The 19,145-nt window shown below is 42.7% G+C and overlaps 1 protein-coding gene across 2 annotated transcripts in view; it reads left to right on the top strand.

The window, feature by feature from the left end:
* The window catches only part of SP1 (Sp1 transcription factor), a 58,723-nt gene extending 49,653 nt beyond the window's left edge, over positions 1 to 9,070 (top strand). For both annotated transcript variants that reach the window (XM_044679514.1, XM_044679515.1), the window contains 3 exons: positions 5,346 to 5,514; positions 6,934 to 7,133; positions 8,397 to 9,070. In XM_044679514.1, coding sequence (XP_044535449.1) covers positions 5,346 to 5,514; positions 6,934 to 7,133; positions 8,397 to 8,710 — 683 coding nt within the window. In that variant the 3' untranslated portion in view covers positions 8,711 to 9,070. The remainder of the gene's footprint in view (positions 1 to 5,345; positions 5,515 to 6,933; positions 7,134 to 8,396) is intronic.
* The last annotated feature ends 10,075 nt before the right edge of the window (positions 9,071 to 19,145 follow it).

Here is a 19,145-nt window from a genome sequence, read left to right as displayed (position 1 = left end):
CCAAGAGAGCAGGCCAGAGCACTAGTCATTGGTGTTTACTTATAGAAATATCACCTGGGTCCCTGATTTGGTCCTAAGCCATCCTAAGTGCCTGAACACAAAGAAGGAAAGATCCTGATTTCAGAGAAGGAATACTAGCTAGATAACAAGGTCTAGGCTGCTCCGCCCTGTTTCTGCCATTAACTCATTTAGTAACCTTGGGCAAGATATGTCATCGAATTCTAATGTTAGAAAAAGACCTCCCAGATCATCCAGCTTAATCTTTATCTGAAGCATGAATTCCTTCTGATGTGTCCTCTTCCAGTGCTAATCTCATCTAGTCTTTGTGAGAACTGTGATTGGCCAAAAGTAAGTCATATGTATATGTTTTAGTATGAGTTATTCATAACATGCTAGTCACTGGGCTTAAGCAACATGAGGTAACTGGATGCCTCTCAGACTATGACATAAATTTACCTTTCTGAACCTTAGTTCCCATGTCTGTAAAATGTGTGGTTGGACTAAAGGAGCCCTTAGGTTTGTAAGAGGGAAATTTAGGTATTTTATAGATGTGTGGCCACCAGGAATCAACAATTCAGGTTGATTCCGTAATTAAATCACACCCAAGTCACCGTCGGGTTAGGCTGTTTATTTACAATTAGGATGGTAAAGGTATGGAAATAAAGAGAAAGGGAGAGGCTAGTCCAGGCCTGTGGAGGCCTGGACAAGAGAGAAGGTTAAAAGGCTAAATAAATGAAGCTATAAGCCACAAGGCTTAGCAACCAGATAGACTAGAGCCTACTTAAGGCAGAGTTTGGAAGCGGCTTAGGTAGGCCAAGGAAGTCAGCCTAACTTACCCACATGACAATACAGAGTAGACGCTGCCTGAGGTCTCAAGGGAAGTCTTTCAGCACCAAGTTCAAAACGGGAACTGCCTCCACAGGAAGTAACCAACATACTTAAAGAGATGGTGTCTTTCGTCACTTCCCATGGGTCCACCTCTAATTCAAGTGGACAAATGGCAGTCTCTACCCTGATTTTGGACTGCCCAAAGGGCTGTCCCTTGTTCTTGATTTGTTACTTATTGTCACGAGTGGGTAACTCGTCCCCCCTCCCCATTAAGGGAGGTGAGGATTGCATCATTTCTCTGCCTAGGGTAAGTAAGAGTTTAGCTATGAATGGGCTAGAGTTAATTCCATTTACACAGGTTCTTTTATTTTAATTAATTTTTAATACTGTCTCAACTCACGGAGTCACCCAGCTGCCCCCTCCTTAAGTTTTTTTTAGTATTAATATTCTGTGGGGGCAGCTGGTTGGCTCTGTGGGTTGAGAGCCAGGCTTAGAGATGGGAGGTCCTGGGTTCAAATCTGGCCTCAGACACTTCCTACCTGTGTGACCCTGGGCAAGTCACTTAACACACACACACACACACACATTGCCTAGTCCTTACCACTCTTCTGCCTTGGAGCCACAGTATTGACTCCAAAACTAAAGGTAATGGTTTTAAAAAAAAATATTTTTTTAAATATTCTGTGACTTTTATCCCCTCCTCTAATTTAAGAAAATGCCATCCAGCCTTAGAAACTGCCAGGTATTTGTTACAGCATTGTGTCCTATTGGATTGATTTCAGAAAGTGTAATGAATTCTCACAAATTTGGTCTTAAGTTGTAAGTGATATTAAATAGCATAATATATCTGTCACATCCACATAACCTGGATAATTTCTTCTCTGCTGTAGTACAGTGCACATGATAGGAACTTTATCAACAAAAGCAATCAACTCTAAATTGTAATCTCCTGCGTGTTTGTAGTTGTGGAGTGTTGTCACTAATGCTATCTCCTTCCCTTCGCTGGGCCAGGATATTTTCTCTATAGAATCACAATATTAACTTCTGAGAGAAGAGTGTCAAAAGTTTCTTCTTAAAATCTCCCACCTTCTGTTGTAACCCAGCCCTGGAGAATGTTAGAGTTAGTGTTAGAAGTGGAAGAGTTAGAAGGTGGCTCCTGTGGCTTTAAAGGTGAAAGAAAAACAAATTGAAGGTTAAAAAAAATTATTAGAAGCAGGAACTATTGTTTTTTATTTTATTTTAGTTTTCTGGATTGTAACTATGGTTTTTAGAATGAAATCTCTTCTTTCTCTAAGAAAGCTTTTTTCTGTTTCGGATGAAGTAAGTTGCATAATCAGTAGATTATCATTGCTTTCAATTCATAGTTCCTTGGAAGTAGGTGTCCTTCCACCAGCTCCTGATGTACTTTCTGGAGGGTGTATTCTTTGAGAGATACACAGATAAAGACAAGATGTAATACTTGAACTTGTTCTGTAAAGCAGTTTGGATTTATAAAGTATTCCAGAAAAAGAAAGTATCATTAGAGGAATTTATTCTGTCTTTCTATTTCCTACCACCATCAACCATGGTGCACATGTCCTTAGAATTTGGGAATTGCCTTGAGATTTGGGGAACATTGGCTATATTGCTTAAGGATTCTCTAGAGCATTTAGAATTTTAACAGGAGGTATGTATGTAGCTGTCATCCATGTAGCCTTTGCAGTATTTTGGAACTCAGGAAAAGTATCAGGATACTGTAGGTGGGATTCCTAGTCAGGTGTGGGTTGAACCTAGACCAGGAGTTTTTCATTTCTTTTGTCACCTTAGGCCCCTGGAGCAGTCAGTGGTGAAGCCTATAGGACCTGCCTCAAAATCTTGTTTTTAAATACATACAATATAATACACAGCATTGCAAAGAAAACATCATATTGAGATACAGTTATCAAAATATTAAAGGAAGGAGGTGAAGCAAATTCACAGATACCAGGTGTTGTGAGGAAGATTAGTTGATAATTAATTAAGTATTAAGGTGGGACAGGAAGGGCTGGAGCTGGAGCATTCCAAAATGGAATGAAGGAGCAGGAAGGTGCTTATGCCCTGAGAGAGACTCCATTAGTGGTTGGCACAAACTGTTGTTAGCCCTGGGAGATCTCAGAGTTAAGGACACCCTGCTTCCTGATTTCCCTGGGATCCTGTGTGGTGGTGGCATCTAGCAAGGGGACAAGAACTGCAGAGCAGCACCAAGGGAGGAGGAGGAGTTTGGGATCTGGTGGACAGCATCTCAAGCACACCCTCTCAACTTAGATACCTTGAACCACTTTGGCTTTTGACATCCTGAGATCATCTGTGGATTACTGTGAGAAACCCCAAAGCCACCCTCAGTCCTTAGCTGTGCTGGTCAAGCCTGACAGGAACCAGGTCTGATGCAGGCTCCCAAACTCCATTACTGCTCCTTTGGTCCTATCTGCTTAGATCACTTAAAATTAGAGTAGAGAAGTCCTCCCCTTGCCCTGTGGTTTTGCCCTTTAGATTTTAAGTATAGAAATCCCTTTCCCACCTTTTAGTTGAACATAATTAAAACTGTTAAAACCTTTACCTTGCCTGTTGATTCCATAAACCCCGGCCTAGTGGTGAGCTGGGTGACACAGGTTAAGAACATTTAGCCATGATGATATCTGGGTGCCAATCTAGAGATTCCATGAATTTGGAAGGGATAAATAAGTAGTGGCTTGGGGCAGATGTTGTATTATTTATTGGATGACACTTGAGTAGACCTGCTTAGAACAGAATGGAAGAGAGTGTGTTTAAGCCTAGGATGAAGGAGGATAGTGAGAGCAGCGATTTTGGATGAATGCAAATCCTAAACCAACAAAGGAACAGGATCCAAAAAAGTCTTGAGAGGTTAGAGAGTCACCTGAAAATAACTAATTAACATTCAGGAAGGGTAAATTTAAATTCAGATTTTAAAAATGGTGGGGCTTGGAAGACCTGGTTAAATACCAGTACAGGTAAAGAGGCAGGAGGGGTATGGGCATGACCAGGAGGCTTGAAAAACTAGGCCCCCTGAGGCTACATTGGAAGAAATACAGGTCAGAATCCAGAAAGCAGTGAAGAAGGATGTAAGAAGTGCCCACAATGGGCCAGCACTGGGCCCGGCAAAACAGGAAGACCAGGTTTAATCAGTCAGCCTCAGACATTAACTAGCTGTGGGACCCTGGGCACAAGCTACCTCTGTTTGCCTCTACTGTAAGAGGAGGATAATAATAGCACCCACCTCACAGGGTGCCTGTGAGGATCAAATGAGATAATTGTGAAGTGCTCAGCACAGGGTCTCTCTCCCTCTCTTCCCCCCTCCCCCTTGGAGGAGGTCCTGGCAGGGGGCTGGTATTCCAGGAAGCCCAGGTGGGAGGATGGAGTGAATTCTAAGAAGGGCAACAATCAGCCACTGGGAGGGAGGTGGGATGTGCCCAATGGGAGAATGCCAGTTTAGCTAGATGGCATAGGGCACAAAGGAGATTAGCCAGGTCATAAGATACTTAATGGGTATTCCTACTTCAGAGTTTGTGTGGGATCCTAGAGATAGTAGGCAACCACTGGAATTTCTTCAGCTGGGAATGATGTGATCATGCCTGTGCTTTAGAAATGCCCTTTTGGCACCTCTGTGTAGGGTGGCTTGAAGAGAGTAGAGGCAGGGAGGCCACTTCAGAGGCTTTTATGACAGTCTAGACTAGAGGTGGTGGGAGCTGTGGCAGTGGAGAGCAGCGGAAGCTGGAGAAGTTGACAACTGATTAGATATGTGGGAAGAAGCACAAGGGGTCAAGGATGACTGATGCCCTTATCAGAAACAAGGATGTTAGGAAGAAAAGGGTGGATGGGGAGGAGTGAATGATTACTCTTTTGAACAGCTTTTAGGCAGCAGATGACCTAGGGCTGAGTCTTAGACCAGGTGGGAATTGTTTAGCTAAAGATGACCATTGAACCTATTGGAGAGAGAAAAGAAGAGGGCTCAGAAGAGCCTGGAAGTGTCCATACAGGGGCAGGTCATGGAGAATCAGTCTCCATTGAGCTAAGGAATAGTCATTTGGTAAACAGAGAGTAGCAGGAGAATTCACAGCTCAGGCATTTGGAGGAATTAAAAGGAAAAGGAAGACTAGATTAATGTTACTTACTTGAAATATTTGAAGGGTGGTTTTGTGAAACAATGGGTAGGCTTTCTTTTACTTACATTTTCTAATATCACCCTCCTAGACTTAATCTTTACAATGGATGGACATTTTTAGTGTAGGGTTTAGTTTGGTTGAATGGGCTGTTTTGTGATTTCCTCCTCACCACCAAGCAGGGCTTGGGCTAAAGGACTATCCAACTTGAAAGTTTCTCATTCTGCAACTCTGAGGTTTCAAAAACTGGCTAACTGGGAGGATTTTTAATAAAATCCAGAATTAAGTGAGGAATGTATTTTCACGAATTCAAGGGAGTTGCTAAAGTTGTATAGCTAATGTTGTGATAACAGGATTGAATTCTTTTTCTTTCTCTTACAGGGGACCATGGGGCTCAACTTGGCCTTCACGGGGCTAGTGGTGATGGAATGCACGATGACACAGCTGGGGGGGTAGAAGGAGAATCCAGCTCAGACCCTCAACCCCAGCCTGGTCGGAGGACACGACGGGAGGCTTGTACCTGCCCCTATTGTAAAGACAGTGAAGGGAGGTAAGTCATCTTCCTGAAATTTCAAAATAAATTTCATTTGTCTTAGAGTAGGGAAGGGTAGGGGGCAACTTAAATTGGTGTTGGGAACAATGATATATTGGAAGGGGCTTAAATTAGAAGTATGCCAATAACTTCACCACATATATCATCTGAACCAGCCCATTAGCTTAGCTGGAATGCTCCAAACAGAGACTTTGGCTCCTGAGAGTCTGTAGACCAGGGCACAGGGAAAGGAAGTGACGTGGAAAAAGGAGAGAGGAATGAAACTGTAGAGAAGAGGAGCTTTTGTCTGGAGGTTGGTGGCTCAGCTCAGGGGGAAGAATCTCAGTGAGCTGGTAAGATTAGGGTGATAGGCTAGGATTATTTCCTTCCTTCCTTATTTCTTTCTAAGACTGTATTTATAGTAAAACTATATTGTTAAAAGCTACTATCATCCTTGAGACTTAAGGATTAATTATTTTTAAAATGGCAACCACAATAATATTTTCTTTTTTTTTAACTAAAATATATTTCCAAACCAATTTCTAAATATTACATTTTAGCATATTATATTTGGTATAGTATTAATTTTTCAATAATACACTAGAATCTTAATGGGCCTGTATTCTTTAAATCTTTTCATCCTTCAAAAAAAAAAGTAAGTTCTTTAGTTCTTTCTGCAATCAATTCCTTCCTTTTAGTTTTCCCAGGCATTATCTTCATCCTAGGAAAGGGTGCTTATGCCTACATTATTAGAGTATTCCAAAGGATTAAGGAGAGGCGCATAAATAACCAGCCAGAAATCAATGGCTAACTCATAGTGTTTTCCATGAGTAATATCTAGAATTTAGCATTATAATCATCCTTTTAGATACCTGACAATGATGCTTAAACTGCACAATTTTTTTCTGTGCTCATTTCTTGATGATAATAAAAACTCACGTTTATATGGCACTTACTATGTGACAGGCACTGTGTGCCAAATACTTTACAATTATTCTCCCATCTGATCTTCACAATGACCCTGTTATTATCCCCATTTCATAGTTGAGGAGACTGAGGCAGATAAAAGTTTAGTGACTTGTGCAGCTAGGAAGAGTCTGAGGCTGGATTTGAGCCCAGGTCTTCCTGATTCCAGGCCCAGGACTCTTGCATGGGGTCCCCTAGCTGCTCCACTGAAACTCAGTAAGGCATATAGGACAATAAGAGATCTGATATGCAAAGGACAATAGAGGGCAAGTGGCAAGCACTCATGATTTCGAATCTTGTTTGTTTCCTGGGGTAAAGATAGTAGGAAAAGCCCTGGTGCTCCCTAAGCTGTGTGATTTCTCAGGGTTTCCTGTATCTAAAGGCTGGTGTGCACAAGTGGGAGGGGACAGGGGTGTCATGTTATTCCTATCTCAGAAGGTATTGACAGTTGATGAATGTTCTCTCTGACAGGGGCTCTGGGGATCCTGGGAAAAAGAAACAACATATCTGCCACATGCCAGGTTGTGGCAAAGTTTATGGCAAGACCTCTCACCTTCGGGCACACCTACGATGGCACACAGGGGAGAGGCCCTTTGTCTGCTCCTGGATGTACTGTGGAAAGCGCTTCACCCGCTCAGATGAGCTTCAGCGGCACAAGCGTACACACACAGGTACCGGAGCACCAGCCAGGGGGCAGAGGTAGACCCAAAAAGGTTATCAGTGGGCCAGAACCAAGTCCTGAACCAGATACCTACTGCTCCAGGACCCTTTCTGCCACAATATTAGACAAGGTCTTTGGTGAACTTAGTGTCTAGTGGGAAAAACAAATTATGCATATATTCTAGTGACAAACCTAGTCATCACCTTCCATTTTTAACATAAGCACTTCAGAGTAAAGTATGACAGAACTTATTTTGGTGAGGTTTTAGAAAGTTTTGTCTTTGAAAAGAGAACGCTTGATGAGAAAAGGAGAAAGAAATATAGTAGGAGAAGAATGTGACCAAAAAAAGCAAAAGGCACAAATACGACTTCACAGAACCTACTCTAGAGCAGGCTTGACTATTTGGGCCAATTCATGTAGAAGAGAAGTTAAGACTTTTTATGATGGCTTTGGAGTATAGAACCAGGACCAAGGGCTGCAAGTTACAGATTTGGAGGAATTGTAATGACAAGCTCCCTAACAATTAAGTCGTCTGAAAGTGGACCTGTTTCAAAAGGTCTTCAAGGAAGAAAATTCATAGATCTCAGGGTATTAGAGAGGAGGAGGTAGATTAGACCCAGAGTACCTTAGTTTTAGAGGTAACCAAAGGACCTCTGAATCCCTTTTTCCTCCTCCTCCTCTGTTCCCAGCCCTCTCCTAATAGGTCCATCATGGCAAGGCTCTGCTTCTCCCTTCCTCTGCAAAAAATATCAAATAAAGGACTTGTTCTGGTACTTGTGTTTCCCCTCCCCATCGCTATCTGTACTAGAATGATTCCTCTAGGGCCATGTTGGTAAACCTATGGCACGAGTGTAAGAAGGGGCTGTTGCCTTCCCCCTCTCATCACCCATCCCTCCACTCAGCAGGGGGTGGCTCACATGAGGTATGAGGATTGCAGTTTGGGCACTCAGTCTCTAAAAGGTTTGCCATCACTGCTCTAGGGGCTGCTGATTATTTTTATCTCACAGAAGGGCTTAATGGCCAGATGCACTGGGTAGGAACTTTAGAGATTTAATAGCATCCTTCTTTGGGGCAAAACAGAGACTCCTCCTGGAGAGCAGCACAGGCTAGCTTTACAAATTTGACAACACCCTCTGAGATTATCTTAGCAGGCACTTCTAACATGTTTTAAGGCTAGAGACTTGGCGAGGTCCCTGGTCCTTTGGCCGGCCCTCCCTCTTTACCTATTTACCAAAGTGATGTCTCCTTACCCTGCTTTTCTCCTTTCATACAGGTGAGAAGAAGTTTGCCTGCCCTGAATGCCCCAAACGCTTCATGAGGAGTGACCACTTGTCAAAGCACATCAAGACCCACCAGAATAAAAAAGGAGGCCCAGGAGTGGCCCTGAGCGTAGGCACCATGCCCCTGGACAGCGGGGCAGGCTCAGAGGGCAGTGGCACTCCCACTCCTTCTGCCCTCATCACCACCAACATGGTAGCAATGGAAGCTATCTGCCCAGAGGGCATTGCCCGACTCGCTAACAGTGGTATCAACGTCATGCAGGTAGCTGACCTGCAGTCCATCAATATCAGTGGCAATGGCTTCTGAGATTGGGCGCCCAGTGCCAGAGACACGGGCTTTACCCATAAAGCCTGGGGTACAAGGTAGCATGGGTCCAAGAGACGTGTGGGAGAGGGAGCCAAGAGGTATTGAAGATGCACAGCAATGGGAAGTGTGGGAGATGAGGTGGGGCCCTGGTACCCCTGCAGGATGGGCGCTTGAGGGGAAGCTGGTGATGTGACCCCTCCAGTCACCCTCCAAGGAGCGTTTGACCCCAGACGGTTTCCTTTTAAAATTCTTTCCCCAACCTCTTCCCCCTTTCTGCTTTACTTATCTTAAACCTCCCCCATGATGGATCCTTCCCCTTCCCCTTTCCTTAAAGCCATCATGCCTTGATAAATATATATATGATCATTGAAATACTTTTTAACAAAAGACAGATTCTATATTATATATATGTGTATATATAAAGTATATAAAAGACATTCACAATGGGGAGTAGGCTCAGAGGGAGGAGGAGGAAGAGGAAGAACATCCTGTGACCAAAATACCGTGGTCCGTTTTAGAGTAATGCCTTATCTCCTTGTGGCTGGGCCTTGACCTGGCATGCCAGGCTTTCTGCAGATGCTGTCCTGACCTCCCACAAGATTAAGCATTCATATACTCTGCTTTTAGGTTTTATATATATATGGGTTTTTTTTTCCTTCATTTTGTCATTTTAATTGGGAGCAGCTTTCTGTACTACCTTTCTCAATTATACCCTTTCAGTCTCCTGCCCCACTCCTCACTCCTTTTCCCTCCTTCTACCTGATCATTTATTGTTTATCTTTTAGATGATGTTCTTTGGTCCTGACAGTAGAATGGGGGAAAGAAGCCCTGGGCCACTGCCTTCAGTGGCAGAGTCAGAGAGCCAGAGAAACTACTGATGGAGGCATTCCCCTCACTTTCTCCCTTCCTGGAGTCAGAGAGTCAGGAGTTAGAGGCAGGGCCTTTTTGTCATCTTCAAGCATCCAGGATCACTGGTGGTTCTAGGAAAAAAGGACAGTAGGCCACGGAGAGGTGATGGGATTGTACAAGCCATGTGGGACATTGAAAGATGGCAGTAGGTGAGGAATGGAACATCAGGATGAACAATGGACTTGAATCCTGAGCCTCGGGGAGTTAGTGGGATATAGAGTCTGATTTGATTCACCTGCTTCTAGTTGGTTTTTCTTCAAGCCTGGACTTCATACTGCCTGAAAAAGGGCACAGTCCTTATGTAGAACTTCTCAAGAGATTTCCTTCTGACTCCATTCCTAAGGATTGTCACAATTTGATGTTTTCTCCCTAATTTCCATCCTTCAGAATATTTGGGGACAAAAGTAGGATTGTTTCTGGGAGGCAGGAAATTATTGGGAGGTTAGAAGAACTTTTCCCCCTTGTTCTGTTACCTGCTTTGGGAGATTGTAAGGATAATGCCTCAGAAGAGACCAGTGGGGGCACCAAGTGTCCTTAGAAACAAAATCCTCCCGTTTTCTTTCGGGCCATTTCTGGAGGAGAGTCCAGGAAGCTCTTGGTTCATTTGTCACTGAGAGATCCAAAAGCAACTAGAATTGGCCCCGAGACCCAGCCACTAAAGCCTTGTGTTTCGACCATTTGGTTTCTCATCAGGGAGCTTTTCACTCACTGTGAGCAAGGTGTAGAAATGAATGTGTCTGTGTGGATCTATTGGGGTGGAGGATAGGTTTCTGTTAGCCACTATTAAAGCAGACCTACAATAAATGAGAATTACCCTGAGCTGAGAGTGCTAGTGGATGAAGAGTGAGTGAGTGTGTGTGTGTGTGTTCATGTCTACATACATGTAAAAGAAATTATATTTGAAATTGTTGAAAAGAATCAAAAGCTCTAGAATCAAAACACCTGCAGACCCCTCTCATAGAAACCCATTTTAATCTGTACACTTGAGTGTGTCCCTGAGATCTCTTCTTTACTTTGGAACAAGGCAAGTGAAGGGGTCCAAAAACCTATTAAACTCCTTCTGCACTTTGTGAGGGGAAATGATTATATATATATGCGTATGAAAGTGAAAACAGTATCTCAGTCCATAAGCAGAGGCCTAGACCTTTTCATAAATTGTCTTTTTACTGTTGCTACAAATAGATGATGCTGTGATTCTGCCTTATATTTTATATAAAATCCAGCAAGATTAGGGTTTTGGTGTTTGTTTGTTTTTTTAACCTGAAACTCAATGACTGTTAATATCTTAAAGATTAACTTGAAGCATGTTCAGCTCCATTCTTTGAGGACATATGCTGTTTTCAAAACTCAGGAATCATTTGCAAGGATCTTAGTAACCTAAGATTGTTTCCCAGACCAAATCCTGTTTATGCTGAAACAAAGGAATTTGTGCCCCAGCCTATCATCCCATCCCATCCCATCCCATCCCATCCCTTCCCTTCTTCTCTACCTACCTACCCACCCCATCCACCCCAGGAGAGGACTCAACAGATTCTTTCAGTATAGATTTATAATCATGTACTCTTGGATCCATTAAAGGAATGGGGCAGGACACCCCAAAGAATACTATTTTGTTGGTATAACTAAGCAAGGCAGTCTCCTCCCCTAAGAATGTGAGATTAGGGGAGAAACATTGCATGCTGCTTCTGGGGGCAGTGGAGCCTTGGGAGAAGGTATTTGAGGTGGGTTCTTCATTGAGTTAGAGGGTTATGGATTTAATCCTTCTTGAAAAGAATATATTATCATTGCCTTGGATCAATTTACAGTAGACTCATCTTTCCCTTTGGCCTGCCTTCTACCCACCAAGGAAGTTCCAGGGCAGGGATGTTGCTTGGCCCATGAGCTCCTGAGAGTCGCCCATGGCAGCTTGAGTCCCCTGGACTCCACAATAGGGAGTGTAGGGGCCCCGTGCCCAGTGAGGAGCCATGACTCTTTTCTGAATGTCCTTTTTCCCTAAAGATTTAGCCATCAGAGATTAAATCAGCTGTCAGGTAGACTGATCCTGAGACTCGACTCCCCTCCCTCCTGTGATGTAGGATCTTTTTTTTTTTTTTTTTTTTTTTTTTTTTTTTTGGTCATGACCAATCCTGTTTTGGTGTGGGGGTTAGGATACAATAAAGTGCTTGTTCCCTTGCCCAGCCTCTGTACCTTTTAGCTTCTTCCCTTGTTCCCCCAAACAGTAAGGTATCCCATACTACCTTTTCAAGGACCTTCTTGCTGTCCTAGTCCACCCTGACCTGTGGGTTCTGAAGAGTGCAGTTTAATGGAAATTCCTGAGCCCAGCCCAAACCTGAATAAACAGTCTCCTCCTCCCCAACCCCTCCATCCCCCCCAATCAACCAACCAACCAACTTCAGGAAATACAGAAAGAATGGACATGGGGCTTAGGAGTGGGGGAGGGTTGGGTACAAAAGCTGTAAATGAATATGGCTGATTTATTTCTATATATATTTTTTGCTTTTGTATATCTTCTATAGGAAACTTTAAGCGTTGTATTTTTTAACAAATCTGAGAAAGCACTATAAACCGCAGGTATCTGACTTTCAGAATATATTTTGTATTGTTAATATCTTCACATTGTGAATACTGGAAGCTGCAGATCTTTGCTGAAATGCAATAAATTTATATACCTTTTGGTGGGGTGCAGGTGTTGGAGGGACCTTGGTGGGGGTGCTAGTCAGGTCCCTGTCATGCTCTGGGGGAGCCTAGGTGCTACTTGATCAGTTTCCACCCAGCTAAAATCATCCCTGGGGCCTCTCAGGCCCTTGGGAGAAGTTACAAAGCACTTGGAGATGCAGGTGCCAAAAAAAAAAATAAGTGAGGGTGGTCACTGCCTAGAGTGGGACCCCTTCAATTCAACCCTTCCCCTCCCCTGGGCTGGGAAGCCTCTGGTAATGGAAGGTAGACAGTGAAATCTGTTTCATCTCTCTTGGAAGAGAGGGGTTAGTTTGTCAGGGGATGAAAGGTGGCAGCAGTAGCCTTGGGAAGGGGGAGGAGGATGTGGCATTCAGCCAAGCCCGGAAAAGGTTGCTTTTGAAAACTGCTGATAAAATATGGGCAGGTTATTACTTTTTGTTTGGGAGCCCAAACTCTCCCTGGTGCCTCTTTTGGCTCTACTCCCGGGCCACAGACCTCTTCCAAGGAGGATGAGCAGATCAGCTTTGAGGTTGATTTGCTTTCTTTTCTCTGTTCTCCTCTGAATACCAGCACCCAGGCACTAGCTAAGGTCACAGGGCAGAAGTAAGTTGCCTTAAGCTTAAATTCTTCTCTCCTATTTCTTCCTCGAGCTTTAATTCCCTGGCTCATTTCCCTCCCTCTAGGCTGAGCATTGACCCAGTTCTTCAGCACCAAATCATTTTCCCCCAGCCCTGTCACTCACTCTCCACAAAACTTGTTCAAGAGAAGGGAGTTGGGAGACGGGCTGGGCAGCCCAGAGAGGGAGGCCGTATGGCTTTGGTGGCTGAAATCTGGCTATCGTGCAGGGTGACAACCCTTTTTTCTTTTTCCCTACCCCGGGAACAGCCTTAGCATTCAATGATTAGGGAATTCTAGAGATTATACAATGTCAGAAGTCTGGCTTTCCCCCACATTCTTCTTGGTCTTCCCTTCTCAGAATCAAAGGGAGAGATCAGTCACAGGCAAGGAAGGGTAGGGCAGGGCTGGGATTCCTGGGGGAGAACAAGGAATTGAATTTCTTCTCCTGGTTCCCCTGGGTGTGAGGGAAAGGGATATGTTTGCCTGTGTTTGCCCCTCTGATGCTCAGAAATGCTACTGTGCCTTCTTCCTGGGGAGCAGGAAGCAGGCTCCAGCTCTTCTTCCATCCAGTACCTGGCCTTCTCCCCAGGGAAGGGTTGGCATAGGTAAACCTGCTGCTTAGCCCCATGGCTTCCCCCACCTACTCCTAGGCCTGAATCCCAGGGCCTAGGGGAAGATGGGGGAGGACTTCCTGAGACAGGCTTGTGGTGGTTCTCCCAGGATGGCCTGCTTCTTCATGAGTCTTGGTCTTCTCCAAGAAGGCCGAGACCCAACTTCTTGTGCCTAAAACTTTAGATGATATTTTTTTTATCTCCTAACACTGGTAATAACCAGTCACCACACAACTGCCTTTAAAAAAAAAAAATCTCAATATCATGCTGTTTCTGTTGGTTTCCAACAGATTCCCACCCGAACTCAATGGGGAAATATGGTTTTAAGTTCTCTTTCTGTATTTCATCTAGAACTCCTGCCCTTTGTTATTGGTTATTTCCTCTTCTCTTGCCTCTTATCTCTTGTCCCATCAGTCTTTTCTCCTCTTTGCTCAGATGTCTCGTCTCATTTTCTTGTCTCTTTTTCCCCTTGTTCTTGTCTGGGTTGGGTGGGGTGGGGGAGGGAACTTTTTTTTTTTTTGCCTTTTTGTACAAAGATTAGTTTCAATGTAGTCTGTAGCTCCTTTGTAAACCAATTAAAATTTTTTTAATAAAAAAGCCATGTCTCTGTGTGTGGAGGAGTGAGTTGAATGGGGTATTGAATGGATTTTCTCATCCAGTGACTTCTGGTTTTGAACAACAGACTTTACTACACATTAACTAATCTGGCCGACTTGCCCTTTTTCTTCCCTAATTTTACTTGGGCAGACTTTAATGATGATCATATGTCTATTTTAGGATTCCACAACTTAATGAAAACATGCAAAGGAAAAGTTCAACTTTGGCCATGTAAATAATGAGGCCATATCTAAGTTAGTCCGGCCATCGTAGACTTAGGTCATCGAGAGACCCCCTTTTTATTATCAAACGGAGGAAGTGATAAAATGGTCCTTTGTTTTCTGCTCCAAACAATTGATATTTCCCTCCAAAAGACAATAAGTCATCTCTTTGTTGGACAGAAACCTGAATCCCTGTGAATTCTCCGTCGAACTGGGAGTCCTAACCCTGGCTACCCCCAAGCCCTCATTTTAAACTCATTGCTCCACCACTCAGCTCTGACCTTCCAGCAGAGTCCCCATACTATTTGAGGAAGAGCCATGAAAGGCCATGGAGTGGAATGGACTTGAAGTTCAATTTCCCAGTTTGATCCTGAATCTGCCACACAAAGGAGAGAAGTTCCCCACTCTGAACATGTGACTGTTTTCCTCTCATCCTTCACAGCCTATCAAAGAATCTGACCTGGTCTTTTATCTGATAAGGAAAATTGTCGTGAAGGTCTGCCCCAGCCTCAAATGGTGGGAACCCTACACATTGTTAGCAAGGAGGATAGACAGGATAGATGTCTCCCCAATGTGTGGTCCCTGGGACAGCTTTTCTCTCCAAACAACCCCAGCATTCATCCTCGATGTAATTATCCCCCCTACCATCTACTTCCTTTCACCATACCAGGTCAGCTGAGCCCTCCCCCCCCCCACCCAAGAGCAATGGTGGATGAGGAGTCGAGTTACCTGTTTGTGTGATCCTTGTGTTTGAGAGCCCATTTCCAGTGACCATAGAAGCCGACTTTCTTCACGTTATAGAAGTTGCCAAACCCCATGATCTCATGGTTAGGAAGTTAGAATTTGCCCTTTGGCAGCATCTGCCCACTGGAAACACTGGCCCATTGGATCTGTACCCCTGGGGCTGTGAGCAGAAGGTGTTCCCTTTTCCACTTGAGAGCCTTCAAATGCCAGGAGACTGGACGCCCTCCCCAAGTCATCTGTGTGCTAAACAGCCCCATTTTACACACAGGACCTTCTTGAAGCCTTTCACCCTTCTGGTTGCCTTCTGGACACACAATTCTTATCCCTGTGGCTTCCAGAATTGAAAACATTTCACCAGACACAATCTGACCATCACTCCCTGTGTTATGGATGTCATGCCAAAGATTAGTTTCTAATTCATGTTGAATTCCCTAAATACCTAGATCCCTGTTTAGATTAACTTGCCCTAGCCAACCTATCCTCTTCTTGTATTTGTGAAGTTGGTTTATATTTCTCTCCTATATTCCATCTTACTAAATTTGGCCTGTTGAGATCTTGGGGGGTGGGGTGGAGAGATGAGGGGTAAGGGGGAATCTTGCCATCTAACACATCCATCTCAGCTTTGTGTAGTCTGTAAATTTGATAAGCATGCTGGAGGGGAATCTTAAAGATCATTTAGTCCAGGCCTCTCATTTTAGAAATTCAATTCAACAAATATCAAATACCATACTGGCTACACAGAATACAAACTTTTTTTTGTTTTTAATCCAAACAGTAAAAGAAGGAAAATGGTATAAGGCAGCCACAGGGCAGCTAGGGAGATGGAGAGCCGTGTAGCTCAGACCAGAGATCGAGATGTAGTCTTGGGAGTCTTCTGAAAACTAGTGGAGATCACCAAGGAGAAGCACTGAAGAGAGAAGAGGGTTGAAAACTGAGCTTGGGAACTCCTACTTGGAACATCCTGGAGGAAAAAAATGAACCAGGGAAACCGACATCTTCTAATAAGTAATCATCTTTGAGCATCCTAAAGAGGAGAGAAGATATTTCCACCACATTGAAAGCTGCAGAATGCAATGAGGTGGCTCAATGGATTGACAGGAGGTCTAGGGTCCAAATCTGGCCTCAAACACTTCCTCCCTGGGTGACCCCTGTGCAAGTCACATAACCCTGTTTGCCTCAGTTTCCTCATTTGTAAAATGAGCTAGAGAAAGAAATGACAAACCACTCCAGGATCTTTGCCAAAAAAAACCACAACTCCAAATGGAATCATGAAGAGTTAGACACAAAGGATTGCATAATAAGATCATACAGTTAATTGGGGAGACGCATGCCTGGAAGGCTCTCCTTTGGTCTCACTTGGCCAATTAACCAGTTTTCTCTGTAGTGGCAGGTTGGATTCCCAAAAGGATGGCTGCTCCTAGCAATAGTTTATGAGCCCCCACTAGTGTGTTTCCCTTTAATCAACCAGTAGACTCCATTTTTGAGCAAATGCTGAAGCAAATAGCATCATAGTGCTTTTTTTAACCATGATTTTAAGAGCCTTTTCTCCAGTTCCAGATCACAGTGCCCCCAAATATACACAGAGTGCATGGGAGGAAGAAGGTGCGTTGTACAGTAGTAGTCAGGTACCCATGTAGTGAGAATTGAAAGACAGCAGTTCTAACTTCTCTTTGCTTCCAATTCTTTTCCACAACCCCTTAAAATGAATATTCCTCCATTTATTTTTATATATCACCCTTTTTTTTTAATTGATTTTATTTTCTCCCCAATTCCATGTAAAAACAGTTTCTAACATTTTAAGGAGAATTTTGAATCTCAAATTCTTTCCATCTCTATTCTTCCATTTTCTATCATTTATTCTCTTCTTTTATCTTTATTCTTTCCATACAAATGCCTCAGATGGACATTTGAAGATTTTTACAATCTGGCTCCAGCCTGCCCTGCCACCTACTTTTGCAGACTAATACTTCACACATCTTTTGGGCTAAATCTAACTCATGTCACTCCCCATTTGATATTGGTCATTCAACAGTTAACAAAAGGATATTTACTCAGCCACAGAAGAAGAAGAATTCATTGAAAACACCCTGAGTGGATTCAGCTGTGTGAAGCTGAATCCAATTCCACTAACAGCATCAGAGAGCTCCCGTGACTGCTTCTATTTAGCAGAGATACTAATTGAGACAATTAATAGCTAAAACAAACCAAAAATCAACTGTATTTCTCTGTCAAAATAAACCCCAAGAGGCAATAATAGAAAGAGAAACCCCATTCCCCCCAAACCCTACAAAGCTCATAAATGATCAAGACAATCCTCTTTCCCTCTCTGTTGGATTTTAATCTTTTCCAAGGAATTTCTCCACTCCATCAGCCTTCCAGAGGAAGGCATTTAGAGTCAATAGAAAGTCTACACCTAACCTAACAATTCTCCCTTACCTTACCTAATCAAACCTGAGTTCAAATTTGACCTCAGGCTTTTGTTAGCTATGTGACCCTGAGCAAGTCATTTAACCCTGTTTACCTCAGTTTCTTATCTGTAAAATGAGCTGGAAATGGCAAGCCACTTTAGTCTCTGCTAAGAAAATGTCAGTTGGTATCCAGAAAAGTCTGACACAACTGAAAAACAACTAAAATAATCTTTAGTCTTACAGAGTCACTGCTGATTGGGGGGAAATACATGGAGTTCTTAAATAGTCAAATCCTTCCACACTGGTAGTCCAATCTTTCCTTTGGAGCTATAAAATAATAATAATAGCTAGACTTGTATAGTCAGGCATTGTGCTAAGCACTTTCCCTATTTTATCTCATTTAATCCCAAATATATTTGTGTAGATTCAATTACAAGAAATGAAGAACAACTTAAATTATAGCCAGAACAATATTCAGTGCTCAGGATTGGGTTGTGCCAATATGATAATAATGGCAGTACTACCAAAGTTAATTTGCACCTTTGATGCTCTACCAATCAAATAATCTAAGTTCTTAGAGAACTCAATAAGATAATAACAAAATTCATTATAATGAAAAGACCTAAATCACCACGAGAAATTATGACAAGAAATAGAGATGAAAGGTGAATTCAGAACTCAAACTCTATTCTAAAGCATCAGCCATCAAAGCCACCTGATATTAGCTAAAAAATAGAGCTGATCAATGAAATAGACCAGAGAGGGAAAAACCAGAAACCGTGGATTCAGTCACCCCAGAAAACAAATTCCTTAGGAAAGCATTCTTTACTTTAAAAAAAAAAATGCAAGGAAAACTAGAAAACAATCTATAAGAGATTAGGAACACTAGTTCCACAAAATATTCTAAATAGATACATGATCTTTATATTAACGATCATATTATAAAAAAAATTAGAAGAGACCTAGATCATATTGTAGCAATGGGCAGAAGTTTTCTTAGCCAAACAAGGAGTAGAGGCAATTACCAAGGATAAAAGAGAAAGTTTTAAACTACAGGAAGTGAAAAAAGTTCTGCATAAACAAACAAAAACAATGCATTTAGGAGAAAAAGGGAAGACAGCTAGTGGGAGGGGGAGGAATCTTTGCAACAAATGTCCGAGAAGAGTTTGGTATCCAAGATTTAGAAATAATAGAATATTTGTGAGTACATGCATTATGCACACATCTACATGAATGTGTACTTATAGACTTGTGCAAACCTATCTTTTTATCTGGAGGTATACATATTTATTGATATATAGCTATAAACATATATTGTGAAAGTCATTCCCCAATAAATAAATTATCAACAGCCATGTAAAAAATCTCAAAAGAAAAATGACAAAGTATTCACAAACACACGAAAGAATGCTCCAAGTCACTAATAATAAGGGGCAACGCTGGGGGGCTCAGTGTATAGAGGACCTTGTTCAAATCTGGCCTCAAACACTTCCTAGCTTTATGACTTTGGGTAAATCACTTAACCCTAATTAGCCCTCTTCTGCCTTAGACTAGTGATTCTAAGATAGAAAGTAAGGGTTTGGTGTTTTTTTAAGTCAATAAGAATGTATGTCAAAACAACTCTGAGGCTTTTACCTCGCACCCTACACTT

Source organism: Gracilinanus agilis, chromosome 5 (genome assembly GCF_016433145.1).
Source record: "Gracilinanus agilis isolate LMUSP501 chromosome 5, AgileGrace, whole genome shotgun sequence".
In the NCBI taxonomy this organism is placed as follows: Eukaryota; Metazoa; Chordata; class Mammalia; order Didelphimorphia; family Didelphidae; genus Gracilinanus; species Gracilinanus agilis.
The sequence above is the reverse complement of the archived record's forward strand: the minus strand, read 5'-3'. Positions and strand labels throughout refer to the sequence as shown.